Genomic DNA, 15,262 nt, shown 5'->3' on the forward strand with positions numbered 1-15,262 from the left:
GTGTGCCAGACACTACTGGAACTTCAAATGGGATCGGGTTCTGTGGCCAGATGAAACCAGAATAGAGCTTTTTGGTAATAAACACCAGAGGTGGTTTTGGAGCACACAGAGAGGTAGCCATATGGAAAAGTACCTCATGTCCACGGTTAAATATGGTGGAGGATCTTTAATGTTTTGGGGCTGTTTTTCTGCCAGAGGACCTGGACATTTTGTTAGGATACATGGCATCATGGACTCTATCAAATACCAACAGATATTAAATGAAAACCTGACTGCCTCTGCCAGAAAGCTTCAAATGGGCCGTGGTTGGATCTTCCAGCAGGACAATGATCCAAAACATCATCAAAATCAACACAAACATGGTTTACTGACCACAAAATCAAGGTCCTGCCATGACCATCCCAGTCCCCTGACCTGAACCCCATACAAAACCTGTGGGGTGAACTGAAGAGGAGAGTCCACCAGCGTGGACCTGAAATGTGAAGGATCTGGAGAGGTTCTGTATGGAGGAACGGTCTCAGATCCCTCGCCATGTATTCTCCAACCTCATCAGGCGTTATAGGAGAAGACTCAGAGCTGTTATCTTGGTAAAGGGAGCTAGCACAAAGTATCGACTAAAATCGTGCCAATATTTGTTGCACACCTATATTTAACAAAGATGTATATTTTTTTAATAAACCTGTGTTTGTGTTCGCAATTGTTTGATATCCATGAGAGCAGAGCCTTGTTTGCTTCATATTAACCACGGTGTGTATATATATACCTTAACTTCTTATGGATTAGTATTAATGTATAATGTAAACATTTCTTCAAAAACAGTTCAAATGTCAACACTTGATCTTTTTTACCCCCATTAAAACGTAAATCAGTCTTTAAAAAAAAAAACAAATCCGACCCCTTGATCTGAAATGTGCATCACACAGTGTGTAAACACACAGTTAATGCATTTATTTATGTGCAATGCTTGACCACAGTCAAGAGAATCATATTTACTAAATAAATTCTTTAAAAAAAAAAAAAAAGAAAATACATTTTTAAAATAAATGAGATTAACGAAAACAATCCAAATGTCAAAAAGGGAAATATATATATATATATATTTTATAAATAAAAAATCTGACCCCTAAATAAAGAATTTAACTTAACGAAAGTGAAGACAATCTACACTTTCACACTATTTAAAAGCTTTCCAAGACCTCCAGACATAAAGAAGGGAATCAGATCTTTTTTTTTTTGTACTTTTTATTTTTATTTTTGTGGAAATAAACTCTTAACTGAAGCTCTAGACCTTCACAAAGTCATTTCAGTCTTAATGTAAGTAATGTATTTCCCCTCTGTTGGAATTGCCCCAGCATGACCCCTTTTCTTTTAATGCTTATAAAATTTGTCAATGTTTCAGTGTCATTTGTGTTCGTGCGTGATTTTCCTCCCCCCATTGTTGACTTGGAGAGGGTGGAGTGTTCCCTCGTTCCCTTCCCTCCCTGCCTGTATATAAGCAGCAGCGTTCGAGACGGCAGACACGAGACACGAGAGCTACGTTTGAGCTGCACCTCTGCTCCGACCCTCCACGTCCACTACACAGTGAGTCAACCTATCCCTCTTTTTTTTTTAAAAAAAAAATATTATTCTTTATTCATCGAATTTCTGTCACAGGACTCGACAAGGTTACGGCTTTCGGCGCTTCGTTTTCTCTAACAGCAGCTCTACGTTATCGTTTCTACGGTAACTAATTTCCACGGCGACGTTTTCTGTAAGCCGGTTGTTTATGTAACATTTTTTACGGAAGGAGTCTCCAGTGTCAGTTATAGTCATTAGAAGACTTAATTGTGACCGGCCGCTGGAATTGAATGCGTTTTAATGTAAAGCACAATAATCTAAAAGTATAAATAATTTTCACTACAAAAAAAAAAAAAACTCGTAATTTTTTTTCACGCACCTTAAATTTAAATAGCCTTTTATTTATTTATTTATTTATTTTACTGTCCTGTTGAAGATCTAAAATCTGAGCTAAAACTTAGTCCTTGATAGCCGTGTAATTCTGTGACGGGAATTCACTGTTTTATCATTTGACTCGCCTCACCCGGTGAAAGTCGATTCTTTTGGCTCTCAATCGGTTCATTGGCATTTTAAAAAATAAATAAATGTGACGACCGGTGACTCGGTTACAGACGATAAACGAGTGAATGAATGAGTAATTGCTTATATGTAGGAGAGTCTTTCACGAACGACACGTTAATACTTTGAGAGGGGGGGAAAAAAAATCGGCATAGCCACTCGGTCATTTACATTTTCATTCAAACTGCGTCGATAAATCGGATCCTTCCGGGGAATTTTTCCTGTGTTGATAAAACGCTGACGTTTCGTAGAACCCAGCGACTGTAGACTGTTGCAGGGTGAAATGAACACCTGGCGTGTTTACTGTGAACAGCCACTAATTCCATTCCACTGTCCATGATCGTCCTCATTACTGTGTCCCTCTCAGACTCAGCTGACACGATGAAGTCTTGTTTGGCGCCCGTAGCCATGGTGCTGTGTGTCCTGGTGTGTGTGGCGGAGGCATACCCGCCCAAACCCGAACCTCCGGCGGGAGACGCGGGACCCGAGGAACTGGCCAAGTATCACACGGCGCTGCGCCACTACATCAACCTGATCACCAGGCAGAGGTGAGCTGTTACACCATTATTACACATTACATATAGATTTGTATTCATCACCCAATCAACGAGTTCCATTTGGCCTAAATTTGGGCCGCTTCTGTTCTGCCAGAGCGGTGCCGGATCTCTACCGGATCTCTGTTTTCTTACAACAGCACATCCCTGTCAGTTTTATTCGTCTTCCACCGCCTTTACAAAACGCTGACGCTGGAGACTCCTTCCTGACATAAACACACTTCCTGTTACGCTTAAAGAAAACGGCACCACCGTATCAATGTCCCTGTTACTATAGAAACGTGTAAAAGAATGAGAGTAGTGTATACACACTTCAGCCTCATTTACTCTCCTTCACACACTTCTAACCTCGCTAAGCTATTAAGTGGGCTTAACTTGTTGTATTTATCAGTTTTACACACACACACACACACACACACACACACACACACACACACACACATTTACCATTGAGCTATTGTCTTTTGATGCTCTGACCTGTAAGGCAGATATTTATTATTTTTTCCTCTTTCTTTTCATTCTCTTTTCCTGTACATTTCTTCACGTTTACATTTAATTCTTAAAATTTCTTTAAAAAAAAAAAAAATCCTTTCCCCCCTCTTCACGTTTTTTTTTTCGTTTTTTTTCCCTTCTATTCTATTTCTTTCTCTCTCCCTCACTCTCATTTTCTTTTTGTTCTTTTCATTCCGTTTCCTCACTCTTTCCTTCTGTTATGTTTTTTCTTGCTTTCACATTCTTTCCTTCTCTCTCTCTCATGCCTCTTTCTTTCCTTCTCTTCCATCTCCCAATTTTTTTCTTTCTCTCTTCTTCCGTCCTTTCTCTATATCCCTGTCCCTTACTCTCACTCTGTCTCTCTACCTTTCTCGCTGGCTCTTATTCTCCTCTCGTCCTGTCTCCTTACTTCTCTCTCTCACTCTCTCATTCATTTCATTTTTTTCCTTTTCTCTTTTCATTCTTCTCCCCTCTCTCTTTTCATCCATTATTATGTTTTCCCCCATCTGTCTCTCTCCCTTACTCTCTCGCTTTTACTCTCCTCTCATTCTGTTTTTCCTTAATTCTCTCTCTCTCTCTCTCTCTCTCTCTCTCTCAGATATGGGAAGAGATCCTCTCCTCAGGTAGAGATGGCCGAGCTGCTCTTCGGTGATGAGGAACAGGACGTGAGGCCGCGGTGAGAGACGGATAATAAACGTATGATGTTGATGTTGATTATTAGTGTCGCACACAGAGTCTGACTCTCACGCCCTGTTTCTTCCAGAATGGACAGAATGGATGACGGTTTGACCTGGTAGTCGTCTCTCACTGCATTCCTCGTTTGTCATCCTTCTTCATCCCGTTTCTCTCTCCGCCGTCTCTCCGGAGGTTATACCAAACAGCCAAAGTAGCATCAAAATATTGGCACATCTCTCTCTGTCTCTCCCTCTCTCTCTCTCTCTCTCTGTGTATCTGTATCCGTCTGTTTTAAAAAGTTTTCTGTGGAGCGACAATTGTAAATAATTTGTTACTCACCCAATTGCGAATAATAAAGAATGACTAAATGTTTAAAATGGGCTTTGACTTCATGAAAACTAATCACGTATTACTCATCAGACTCACAGGAGCTTGAGGTCAGATCAATAAATGATCATGATTAACATAAACAAAAGACTTGTTGAAAGCTTTCCTGACCACTCTGAGTGCCATTACACTCTTTAGCGACTAGATGGCGATATTAGAACAGTTTTATTTATTTAATTCCACACCGCTGGGACTCCAAGCACACACACACACATATACAGTACTCACTGTTCGAGTTTACAAATCTGCCGAGTATTCCTTTCTAAACACAATTTCCCTTTCTTACAAACTTCTTACTGAGGATTTAACGAACTGTTTATATACAGACCCAGATAAAATTCTGTTCTGTGTGCTAATTTTCTTTAAGTATTAGACGCCATTTTAGGCATACGAACTTGGACGTTGAGCACAAACTAGCTAAACAGAGCAGCTAATAAACCAGCTCGCTAGTATTGAGACAAAACTGTCAGAAATATCAACATTTTCCTCAGATATGTTGGTAAATTACTTAGAAATGACTCTATATGACTTAAGATTCCATGTAGTTACACTTAGCAAAGACTGCTAACTGAAATAAAGTGGGGTTTTTTTTTTTTTTTTTAAATTTATTATTATTTCTTTTAGTTTTCCATATGCAACGTTAGCATTCCGGCTAACCTAAGCGTTTCATCAACTAGCATAAAATGCTCTAAAACAGCCATGACCTAAAGTTGAACACTGAGGTGCTTAACTTTTTTTGTCCCCCCCTTTGGCCCTAGTAACAAAATAAAACCCCTTCATGATATTCTATATCAAAATAATACTTGTAAACAAAAGTTTGATATTTAATTGTAATTTACTTTCAGTCACAATCAATCGAGGTGGTAATTGTTTGTTAAGCGCTCTGCTCGGCTTTCTGGAGGCTGAATTTTGGGTTACTAAAATGTCTAAAGAATAGAACAGCATTTACCTTAGGAACTTTGCTAAGTGTTAGTCATCAATGTACACAAATGTAGCAACAAAAAACCTGGCGAGATATTTGACATTGGCCCAATGTCTATTTTGGGTGGCACTGTTGGCAAAAGGAGCACATTTCATAACCCTGCCAACGTTGGGCAAGGTGGAGTTAAAGAGGCTGAAAATCTCTTGGTCCACCATTGACCCAGTGGACAATATTATATCGGGCCAGTGTTGGCACGGTGGATTTAAACATGGCCGAAATTTTGACGGCCTAAAATCGGCCTGACGGACAAAATTACGTTGGGCCAACATTGGCACCCAACCAAATGGTTGATCTTGGGTTAACATTGGTCCAACATTAGTTTGCGACCTGGCTAGTGAATAAAGTTTACGTCGTAAAATAAACACTAAATACCAAATCTGTTCAAGTGTACAAGTGTGCTACATAGCTAGATATAGATGTCAAGTGTTTATGTTTGAACCATCTGAGCTAATTCAACAGTTTTAAGTGGCTTTTCACAGGGACATGTACAGCAGACTGAGCGCTCCACATAAACAGACTAAAAATGTGTGAGCGTTGATATGGTCAGGCTTCCTTTAAGGAGTCTCCACTGTCGGGGTTTTATAACAACAGTTTAATCGATTTTCTGACACGGGAATGATTTTAGGACAGAGGAATCCCCTAATGCCGTGTGGTTTCTCAGTAACATGGTGCAGTGGTGGCTTAGCGGTTAAGGCTCTGGGATACTGGGGTTCAAGCCCCAGCACTGCCAAGCTGCCACTGTTGAACCCTTGATCCTTAGGTCCTTAACCCTCTCTGCTCCAGGGGTGCTGTATCATGGCTACCCTGCGCTCTGACCTGAGCTTCCTGACAGGATGGGGTATGTGAAGAAAACAATTTCACTGTGCTCTACTGTATATGTGACCAATAAAGACTCATTATCATTAACATAAGCCTGACGAGAGAACTTGTGATAATGGGAACGAACTTGTTTTCCTCAACGTTAACGCTGGCACACTGCTACGGTATGAGGAGTGAAACACCGTAGAACGTGCTGTTATAGGAAAAGACTCATCTTCAAGGTTGTAGCACTAACCCGGCTTTCATCGCAGCACCCCGTCGTTGATTATTTTCCCATAACAGCATGCTCGGTGTGTTTTTGTTCCTTACTCATGGGATTCAAAGTGTCCTACAGAAGCCTCCTGGTCTCTGATAGTGACTCGATCTGGTGGTTTACTGGTGATGCGACTGATATACATAATTTATAGGAATATACGAAAATACTATGAGCAAATTATGGTGGTGGCTTGACGGTTAAGGCTCTGGATTACTGATCGGAAGGTCTGGGGTTCAAGCCCCAGTACTGCCCAGCTGCCACTGTTGGGCCCTTATCCCTCTCTGCTCCAGGGGTGCCGCATCGTCGCTGACCCTGTGCTCAGAGCCCAACCTCCTAACATTTCACTGTGCTGTAATGTACATGTGACCAATAAAGATGCACTATACAACAATCTGATTCACTGCAAACTGGAACTGTCTAGAGCAGTTCTCACCCACCCTGTTCCTGTAGATGTACCTTCCTGAAGACTTGAGCTCCAACCATAATCTTGTCCACCTGACCATCTAATCATCGCCTTAAGAAGTTCTTGAGCAACTAAAACAGGTGTTAGATTGTGTTTTGAGATGAAACCTGCAGGAAGGTAGATCTCCAGGAAGAACGTTGACGACCACTCATTTATAGCTGTATTATTTCAGCTGTTTAAACGGACCCAAGGTAGAAACGAATTTATTTCTTCTTCTTTAAAAAAAAAAAACAACAACAACAAATAAATAGAGAATAACAATATGACATTTTGGAGCGTTTATCTGAAAACGCTTTAATTAAACGCTACACTACACGCTGCGGGTTATTTTTTTGTATGCAGTGCTGTTTAAAACGGCAACACACGTGAGCGTGACGCTAGAGGCTGCAGAAGTGGCGCAGGTGGGCCCCACCACTCGGTGCGTTTCCGCTTTAAGAACCCAGCAGCGCGCTGACCGAATGGATCACCCAGGAATCAGTGGGAGCTGATTGGAGCGTCGTTTTTCTTGATAAAAAAAATTACCTGTGTATTTCTTTCTTTCTATTAACACCAGGCTCTTACTGTATTTACAGTTATATTTTACGGCTTAGGAAGGTTTGTCAGCGGGCGGTTGTGTTGGAAAGCAGTCTCCAATCTGGACGTAATCTCACACTGGATCACATCAGCAATACGGGTAGGTCGCGCGCATCTATAAACGCTACGGTGAGGCTTTATAATGATTTAAAAAAAAGAAATCTTTTATTACATCTGAAATCAACATGCAACCGTATTACACTATCCACGTCTGGTCCCAAGACCCTCCGCAATAGGTCATAGGACATACACGGTAGTATGCGGTGGTTGTCAGGGGGCGTGGCCTGTTGTCTAGGCGATCACAGATCCCATCCAAGAGCATCACTCTGCTAATTAACCTTCTGTTCACAAACACGATTATATTTGTACCAGTTTTCTTTCAGGAACACGATATAACATGCTGATATTCAGTTCCTTGTAGGACGTCAGAGCTTTCTGGTTTTCTGACTGTGAGGAGAATTAGACAGAGCTATTAATCAAGTCAAGAAAAAAAAAGGCCAGTTTTCAGGTCATTTTCTATCCGGAAGCTGGTGTGTATTCATACAGCACTTTTCACAACATCCACTGCCTCAAGAAATCCAGATGTAGCTAGATTTAGATTGCTGCCGAACAAGCCTGCGGTGAGGGAAAAACTCCCTGAGAAGCCATGAGGAAGCAACCCTGAGACTCAAAATGGATCCTGTTTTGTTCTACTGGGTCACACCAGATTACTAATTATTACAGTGTAGGCTAGCACGTTCGCCTCACACCTCCAGGGTCGGGGGTTCGATTCCCACCGTGGCCCTGTGTGTGTGGAGTTTGCATGTTTTCCCCGTGCTGCGGGGGTTTCCTCCGGGTACTCCGGTTTCCTCCCCCAGTCCAAAGACATGCATGGTAGGATGATTGACGTGTCTAAAGTGTCCGTAGTGTATGAATGAGTGTGTGAATGTGTATGTGATTGTGCCCTGTGATGGATTGGCACCCTGTCCAGGGTGTACCCCGCCTTGTGCCCCATGCTCCCTGGGATAGGCTCCAGGTTCCCCGCGACCCTGAAAAGGAGTAAGCGGTACAGAAGATGGATGGATGGATGGATGGACAGTGTAGGCTACAAACGTGGAGAACTGAGAGTGTTTACAGGATGTTCAGTATGAGAATATTGCGAATAAGGACAGTCTTTATGATTAGCATCAGCTTAGCTATAAATCTGTAGTATCCAGGTGAAATAATCCACTGAAGAAACGTGAAACTTGGATATAAACTGTTTTGTTTTTTTCCGCAGCAAGCTCCAAGCAGAAGCGCGCCTGACTTTCTAATGACGGGACAGGGTTGACTGACAGGGCTGTTGAGTCCCACGTAGACGTTCCTGCAATAATCAACTCGAGAGGAAATGAAAGCGTGATTAACAGTCTCCAGATCATTAAATGCTAAGATATATTTTCATTTGGCAGTTGTTCTCTTCTCTTACGGCTGAGTTTACCTGCTTGTCAAATTTAAGGTCGGACTCGAAACTAGCACCAAGAGTATTTGCGGCGTTTTGTGTAATACTTGACAAGGACCCCAATTGTTCAGCTACAGTTCTTATGGAGTCTTGATGACTAAATGCAATCGTTTTTATTTGGGCTCTTTATTATGTCAAGTAGACCTTTTTTGTCACGTAAAATAGAACATTTTTTATTAGTCACGTCTGATATATACACCAATCAGCTAATACATCAAAACATAACATTGATTATCTCGTTACAGTGTCACCTGTCGAGCGGTGGGATATACTGTATTAGGCAGCAGGTGAACAGTCAGTTCTCGAAGTTGATGTGTTGGAAGCAGGAAAAATGGGCAAGCGTAAGGATCTGAGCAACTTTGACAAAAATTGTGATGGTTAGACGACTGGGTCGGAGTATCTCCAAAACAGCAGGTCTTGTTGGGTGTTCCCGGTATGCAGTGGTTAGTACCTACCAAAAGTGGACCAATGAAGGACACCCGGCGACAGGGTCATGGACGCCCAAGACACATTGATCCATGTGTTGAGCGAAGGCTAGCCCGTCTGGCATCTCTCAGCAGGATAACGCTCCCTGACACACTGCAAAACATTGTTCAGGAACGGTTTGAGGAACATGACAAAGACTTCACGGTGTTGACTCGCCCTCCAAATTCCCCAGATCTCGATCCGATCAAACGTCTGTGGGATGTTCTGGACAAACAAGTCCGATCCACAGAGACCACACATGGCAACTTTCAGGACATAAAAGATCTGCTGCTAACGTCTTGGTGCCAGATACCACAGCACACCTTCAGAGGTCTTGTCGAGTCCATGCCTCGACGAGTCAGAGCTGTTTTGGAGGCACAAAACGAGGGGGAACCCCCACAATATTAGGCAGGTGGTTTTAATGTTCAGGCTGATCGGTGTATATTATATTAACTCTGAAGTGAAGAGACAGCGAGTGCGTGTCAATCCTTTGCATTCCCCTCTTGCCCTCTCTTTTATAAACATTACCCCACCTGGCACCTTCAGGGTCGTTTCCTTGGAAACCTCCATGGTCTGAGGGGAAATAAGTAAACAGTGCCTATTTTGGACCGCCCTGTAAGTGTTATTTTGAATGTTATCTGCCTTTTGGGTATGATTTGGCTACTGATAAACGTGACTCAGGAAATTTTACAGCTTTTTTTTTTTTTTCTTCCCCTTTCTTTTCATTTTAGAGATGAAGCAGTGCACTCAAGCATGAAAGAAAAAAAAAATCAGGGTAATTAAAAATTCTCTCCTCAGCTGACCCCAAGAGTGGAGGCTAATTGATGCACACGGGTTGAATTAACTTGAAGCTGTGAAGCTGCAAAGCTTTTTGACGTTCCGTAGTAACAGCTTCTTCGCTTTAATATTCATGAGCACAGGCGAATAATTAATCCAGCTGTAGCCTGCGGGACCAATCGGGGTCAGAATTAGCATAAAGGTAACTGAATTTATTTGAATCGGGTGTCGACCTTGAGCGTGAAGAGCGCGATATCGGAGAAATGATTACCTTTTAATGAATTATTAAACGATCTTCGCGTCACGTCGGGTTAATTTAACAAAGTAGCGTAAGTACTTGGGACGTTAATGAAAGCAGGATGAGTTTTAACCCCTCTGCTGTTAAATAATAAGGCTGACTTATAATTATTTGATTCCCTTTCTCTAGTTGCCATGGCGAAAAGAGGGAGAAGAACGTGGATGGGGTGGATGGGGCAGGTTGGGGTGTGGGGGGGGTGGGGGGGGTTGCTGCTATGGTTGTCTTGGATACAGCCGTTTCCCCTGTGATATAATGAGGAAGTGGACTCGTGGGAGAGCAGGAGGCTATTCTTAGGACGTTTCATTCGGTGTTTAGTGCACTTCGGGAATACTGACACTACGTGACGTCACGTCGTGGAAACAGCTGAGGTCAATCTACAAAGGGTTCTGGCACTTAACGAAGTTCCTGAATCATTTACGAAAACAAAACGACTCAGAATGAGTCTCACAAAGCAAAGAAACGTGGTCTATTTTCAACAATGAACGATAAGGCTTTCTTTATACTCAAGACCGACTGCCCTGATTGGTCCAGCAGGCCACAACTGGATTAATTAACGGAATATTCATGAGAAGACGCTGCTAATCTGGAAGCAGCATCTTCTAGACTAAGAAGGAAGTGTGGTGTATCTGACGGGTTTAGCTAGCACCTCGTATCTCGGGTCCTGAACACTTTATAGGAAAGAGATTTGGTCGAACTTCTACGTGTGTCTCTGCGATGATAAACAGAGGGAATGCGAATAACTAGCTGTCCTAATTCAAACACATAGCACCACATGCCCACGCTGTAATCACACACACACATGTCTTCTCTATAATCACACACACACACACAGCTGTGTTTGGTGGTGTGGTGATTTCTGGGCACGCAACAGGAAGTCTGATTTCACAGCAACCACACCGGAGACGATCGATCCGAGAGAGACACGGAGACAAAGAGACTGAAATAGAGACCCAGAGAGTGAGAGAGTGTGTGTTGTGTCTGCATTATCTACTTTATTCACATCAAACTGGAACCAGCGAATCATTTATGAAGCGACTCAGGAGACGTTTAGGGAAGGGGAAAAAAAGTTGTTGTTTATGTGGACTGAAACTCGGGCTTTCGGTGACTGAGAATAGAAGATGAGATCTTAAAGACTCGAAGTGGAGTACGGGATAACGTTTTGTTTGTGAGTCTTTTAAAGCAGCAAGCCATTCTGTTGGACGGAAAAAAAAAACGAGTCATGAATTGAGTTTACTGAGAAAAATGAATCAATTTCTAATTATCATCATTGTGGCCGTGTAATCAAATCATAACATCCCTTATTGAGATTTTAGTGGCTGAATCTGTCCATCTCTCTCTCTCTCGCTCTCTCTCTCTCTCACTCTCTCTCTGTCTCTCTCTCTCACACACACACACACACACACACACACACACAAGTCAGTGTTTAAAAGCTCTTCTCCGGTCTGTATTTATGGTTCTGTGTGTGTTCACACTTCAGTCAGGAAGCTGATGTGAGCTGTAATTAATGTTGTGCGCCTTCGGATGTGTGTGTGTGTGTGTGTGTGTGTGTGTGTGTGTGTGTGTGTGAGATGATGAGTTTAAGGACTTGCCCATTTAGAGCATCACACACACACCCTCTCTGAGTGTAATTATATATATTTGCAGAGTGTATATTTTCATACAGTGTGTGTGAGAGATGAGTGTTTAAGGAGTGGTTCATGTCGTAACTTAAAATATGAGCTATTTTAAGTAGAACACAGAAAAATGACACACACAATAATGCGCACACACACACACCCACACACACACCCACACACTCCGGTCCATCTGAGCGAGGTGGTCTCGATCCAATTCCAAATGAACCCGACTCTGAAATTCGACTCTGAATCGACTCGCTACAGGAAGTGAATCAAACCAAAGAATTGATTTATCTCTGATTTGGATAATAGGTGTGAAAGCACTCTTAAGGCATGGCATGGTGCCACTTTTTATCGTCTGATACCGATACTGAAACCTTGAGTATCAGCTGATCTCAATACACAACCGATATTTTTTCTACTAAGAACTACAGTGGGGCGGGGCGGGGCGGGGCGTGGGGGGGGGGGGGGACAAAAAACTGAAGCACTTAAAAAAAAAATTATGTAGGTAAAAAGACAACGTACAGAAAACCTGAAATTGTTTGCAAGTAGCGATTAAGGGGGCCAAGCACCTTTTTGGCCCCACCCCTTAGCAATGGAGGAAACCCAGAAGGAAGCCTTTGGGACCCACCAGCACTTGTTCCCAAGAACAAATACAGAATTTAAAAGCAAAATCTCTTCACTGCCTGTTTGGCGACAAATTTTGTACACACGAACCGTCCTGTATCTAGATAATCCGTTCAGGTTGGTCTCTCGATGCCGCGATCCGAATCCGAATCGGGGGACGATTTAGGCAAGATTTGTAGGAAAGTGAATAACATTGTGCTGCGGCATTATTATTCTAAAGATATGTCCAAAATTGGCCTAGAGGGCTTGAGTGGCCACCAAAACTGCTGGTTCGGTAGCATAAAAAGCCTTTGAAGCGTTCTATAGGATACCATAAACTTTCATAAGAAGTATAAAACTACTACTACTCGTACTAGTACTACTAATATTAATAATAATGATGAAGAGAAAACATACAATTTCAATAGGGTGCCTATACACCTACAGTGCTTGGCCCCCTAATCACAGCAATTACTTGAGTACAGAATTGGCACTAAATAAATGATTAGATAATTATATAACGATAAATGTTCAAATATTTTGTGTATCGCACCCATCTTTTCTATTCTGTAACTGTAGAACATGGCATTTCTATGTTTAGCATCTGATGTCCTAAAACGCTGCATTTTTGGGTCACTTCCTGCAGCCAGGTCGATTCAGAGCTGAATTGCGTTTCACTCAGAACCCTTACAGCGCTGCAGATAGGATATTGATCGAGCGCTGCACCGACGCATCGCTGTAATGTTGATCATTTTCTGCTCATGCGTGTTCTTTTTTTTTTTTATGGATTTCTGGTTATTTCTGTCTGCAGCACGGACGAGCGTTCGGCGCTCTGTCAATTAAGGCAAGACTTCATTTGTATGAATCAGTTGGGAGATGCTGCTGTTTCGCTCCTGTACTTCATTCTGCTTGCATCAGATTACCGTCTCGGTCTTTCAGGGATGATATCATTCAGCCCGGACATTTTATTTATTTATTTATTTATTTAAAAATCAATTTCCTGAAAGAAACTTCCTCCGTTATAATTAGCTGCTGTGTTTGTGTCAATCACGCATAACTACGGCCTTTGTGGTCTGTGAACGGTTCCCTTAGGAGTCCCTTTACTGCCTTACAGCAGCGACTGTAGTGTTCAGACTGTTCCACAAATGTTCTTAATGATCGCATGCTGTGTTGCTGGAAGAATTTTCTAGATTTCTGCAGAAATGTGACCTAAAACGAACGCAATTAAACAAACGAGACAGAAATATTATACTCGGTCATTTATTTATTGAGGAAAATGATCCAGTATTACATATCTGTGAGGGGTAAAAGTATGTGCACCTTTACTTTCAGTATGTGGTGTGACTCCTTGTGCAGTAATAACTGCAGATAAACGTTTGGGGTAACTGTTGATCAGTCCTGCAGATCGTCTCGGAGGAGTTTTATCCCGTTCCTCAGTACAGAACAGCTTCAACTCTGGGATGTTGGTGGGTTTCCTCACATGAACTGCCTGCTTCAGGTTCTTCCACAACATTTCTACTGGATTAAGGTCAGGACGTTGACTCGGCCGTTCCAGAACATTAACTTTATTCTTCTTTAACTGTTCTTTGGTAGAACGACTCGTGTGTTTAGGATCGTTGTCTTGCTGCATGACCCACTTTCTCTTCAGATTCAGATCATGAACAGATGTCCTGATATTTTCCTTTAGAGTTGGCTGGTATCATTCACAATTCATTGTTCCATCAGTGATGGCGAGTCGTCCTGGTCCAGATGCAGCAAAACAGACCCAAACCATGACACTACCACCACCATGTTTCACAGATGGGATAAGGTTCTTATGCTGGAATGCAGTGTTTTCCTTTCTCCAAACATAACACTTCTCATTTAAACCAAAAAGTTCTATTTTGGTCTCATCTGATAATAGTGAGCTAGAGATGGAAAGACAGTAAGCACAGACAAGTTTGTGAAATAGAAAATTCCAGTTAACAAAAGAAAAGTGCCAGAATTCTCCAAAAATTCTCTAAACACCAGCGTATGTAAAGAAAAATGATTCAATATTCAATACGCCTATTGATATTGTTGTACAGTGTTGCCATTTGCCAATGTACACCAAAATCCCCCCCCCCCCCAAATATATAAACAAGTAAACATTTTTATTGAATTTTATTGAATCTGCCAATAGAATAAAAATGCTTTTTATGCTTGAAATGAGTAAACATGTCTAGAAATTGGCTTAATGGTTTTATATTGTAGTTAGGAGTTGAATTTTCCTATACTGAAGATATTTTACTAGCTATGATGTCATTGTGCAGTGCGTTTTTAGTGTTTTACATACCCAGAAACTCCCATGTAATATTTGATCCTCACCTCAATTCTTGCGTCCTGTCTGATAATACATTAATGACTGATAATACATTAATGACTGATAATGCATTAATAACTGATAATACATTAATGACTGATAATACATTAATGACTGATAATGCATTAATGACTGATAATACATTAATGACTGATAATGAATTAATAACTGATAATGCATTAATAACTGATAATGCATTAATGACTGATAATGCATTAATGACTGATAATGCATTAATGACTGATAATGAATTAATAACTGATAATACATTAATGACTGATAATGCATTAATGACTGATAATACATTAATGACTGATAATACATTAATAACTGGTAATACATTAATGACTGATAATACATTAATGA

At 41.5% G+C, this 15,262-nt stretch overlaps 2 protein-coding genes across 2 annotated transcripts in view; both read left to right on the forward strand.

The window, feature by feature from the left end:
• Positions 1–206: 206 nt before the first annotated feature.
• Positions 207–4,244, forward strand: pyyb (peptide YYb). The gene is made up of 4 exons (XM_053640065.1): positions 207–1,581; positions 2,483–2,663; positions 3,760–3,837; positions 3,925–4,244. Exons 2-4 carry the CDS (start codon positions 2,497–2,499, stop codon positions 3,956–3,958), a joined length of 279 nt encoding a protein of 92 aa, XP_053496040.1. The 5' UTR covers positions 207–1,581; positions 2,483–2,496; the 3' UTR covers positions 3,959–4,244.
• Positions 4,245–7,217: 2,973 nt separating this feature from the next.
• mpp2b (MAGUK p55 scaffold protein 2b) overlaps positions 7,218–15,262 on the forward strand; it is a 33,761-nt gene continuing 25,716 nt past the window's right edge. The window contains exon 1 of the mRNA XM_053640653.1: positions 7,218–7,416. The gene's annotated coding sequence lies outside the window, so the exon portion shown is untranslated. The remainder of the gene's footprint in view (positions 7,417–15,262) is intronic.

Source organism: Ictalurus furcatus, chromosome 13 (assembly GCF_023375685.1).
Source record: "Ictalurus furcatus strain D&B chromosome 13, Billie_1.0, whole genome shotgun sequence".
Lineage (NCBI taxonomy): Eukaryota > Metazoa > Chordata > Actinopteri > Siluriformes > Ictaluridae > Ictalurus > Ictalurus furcatus.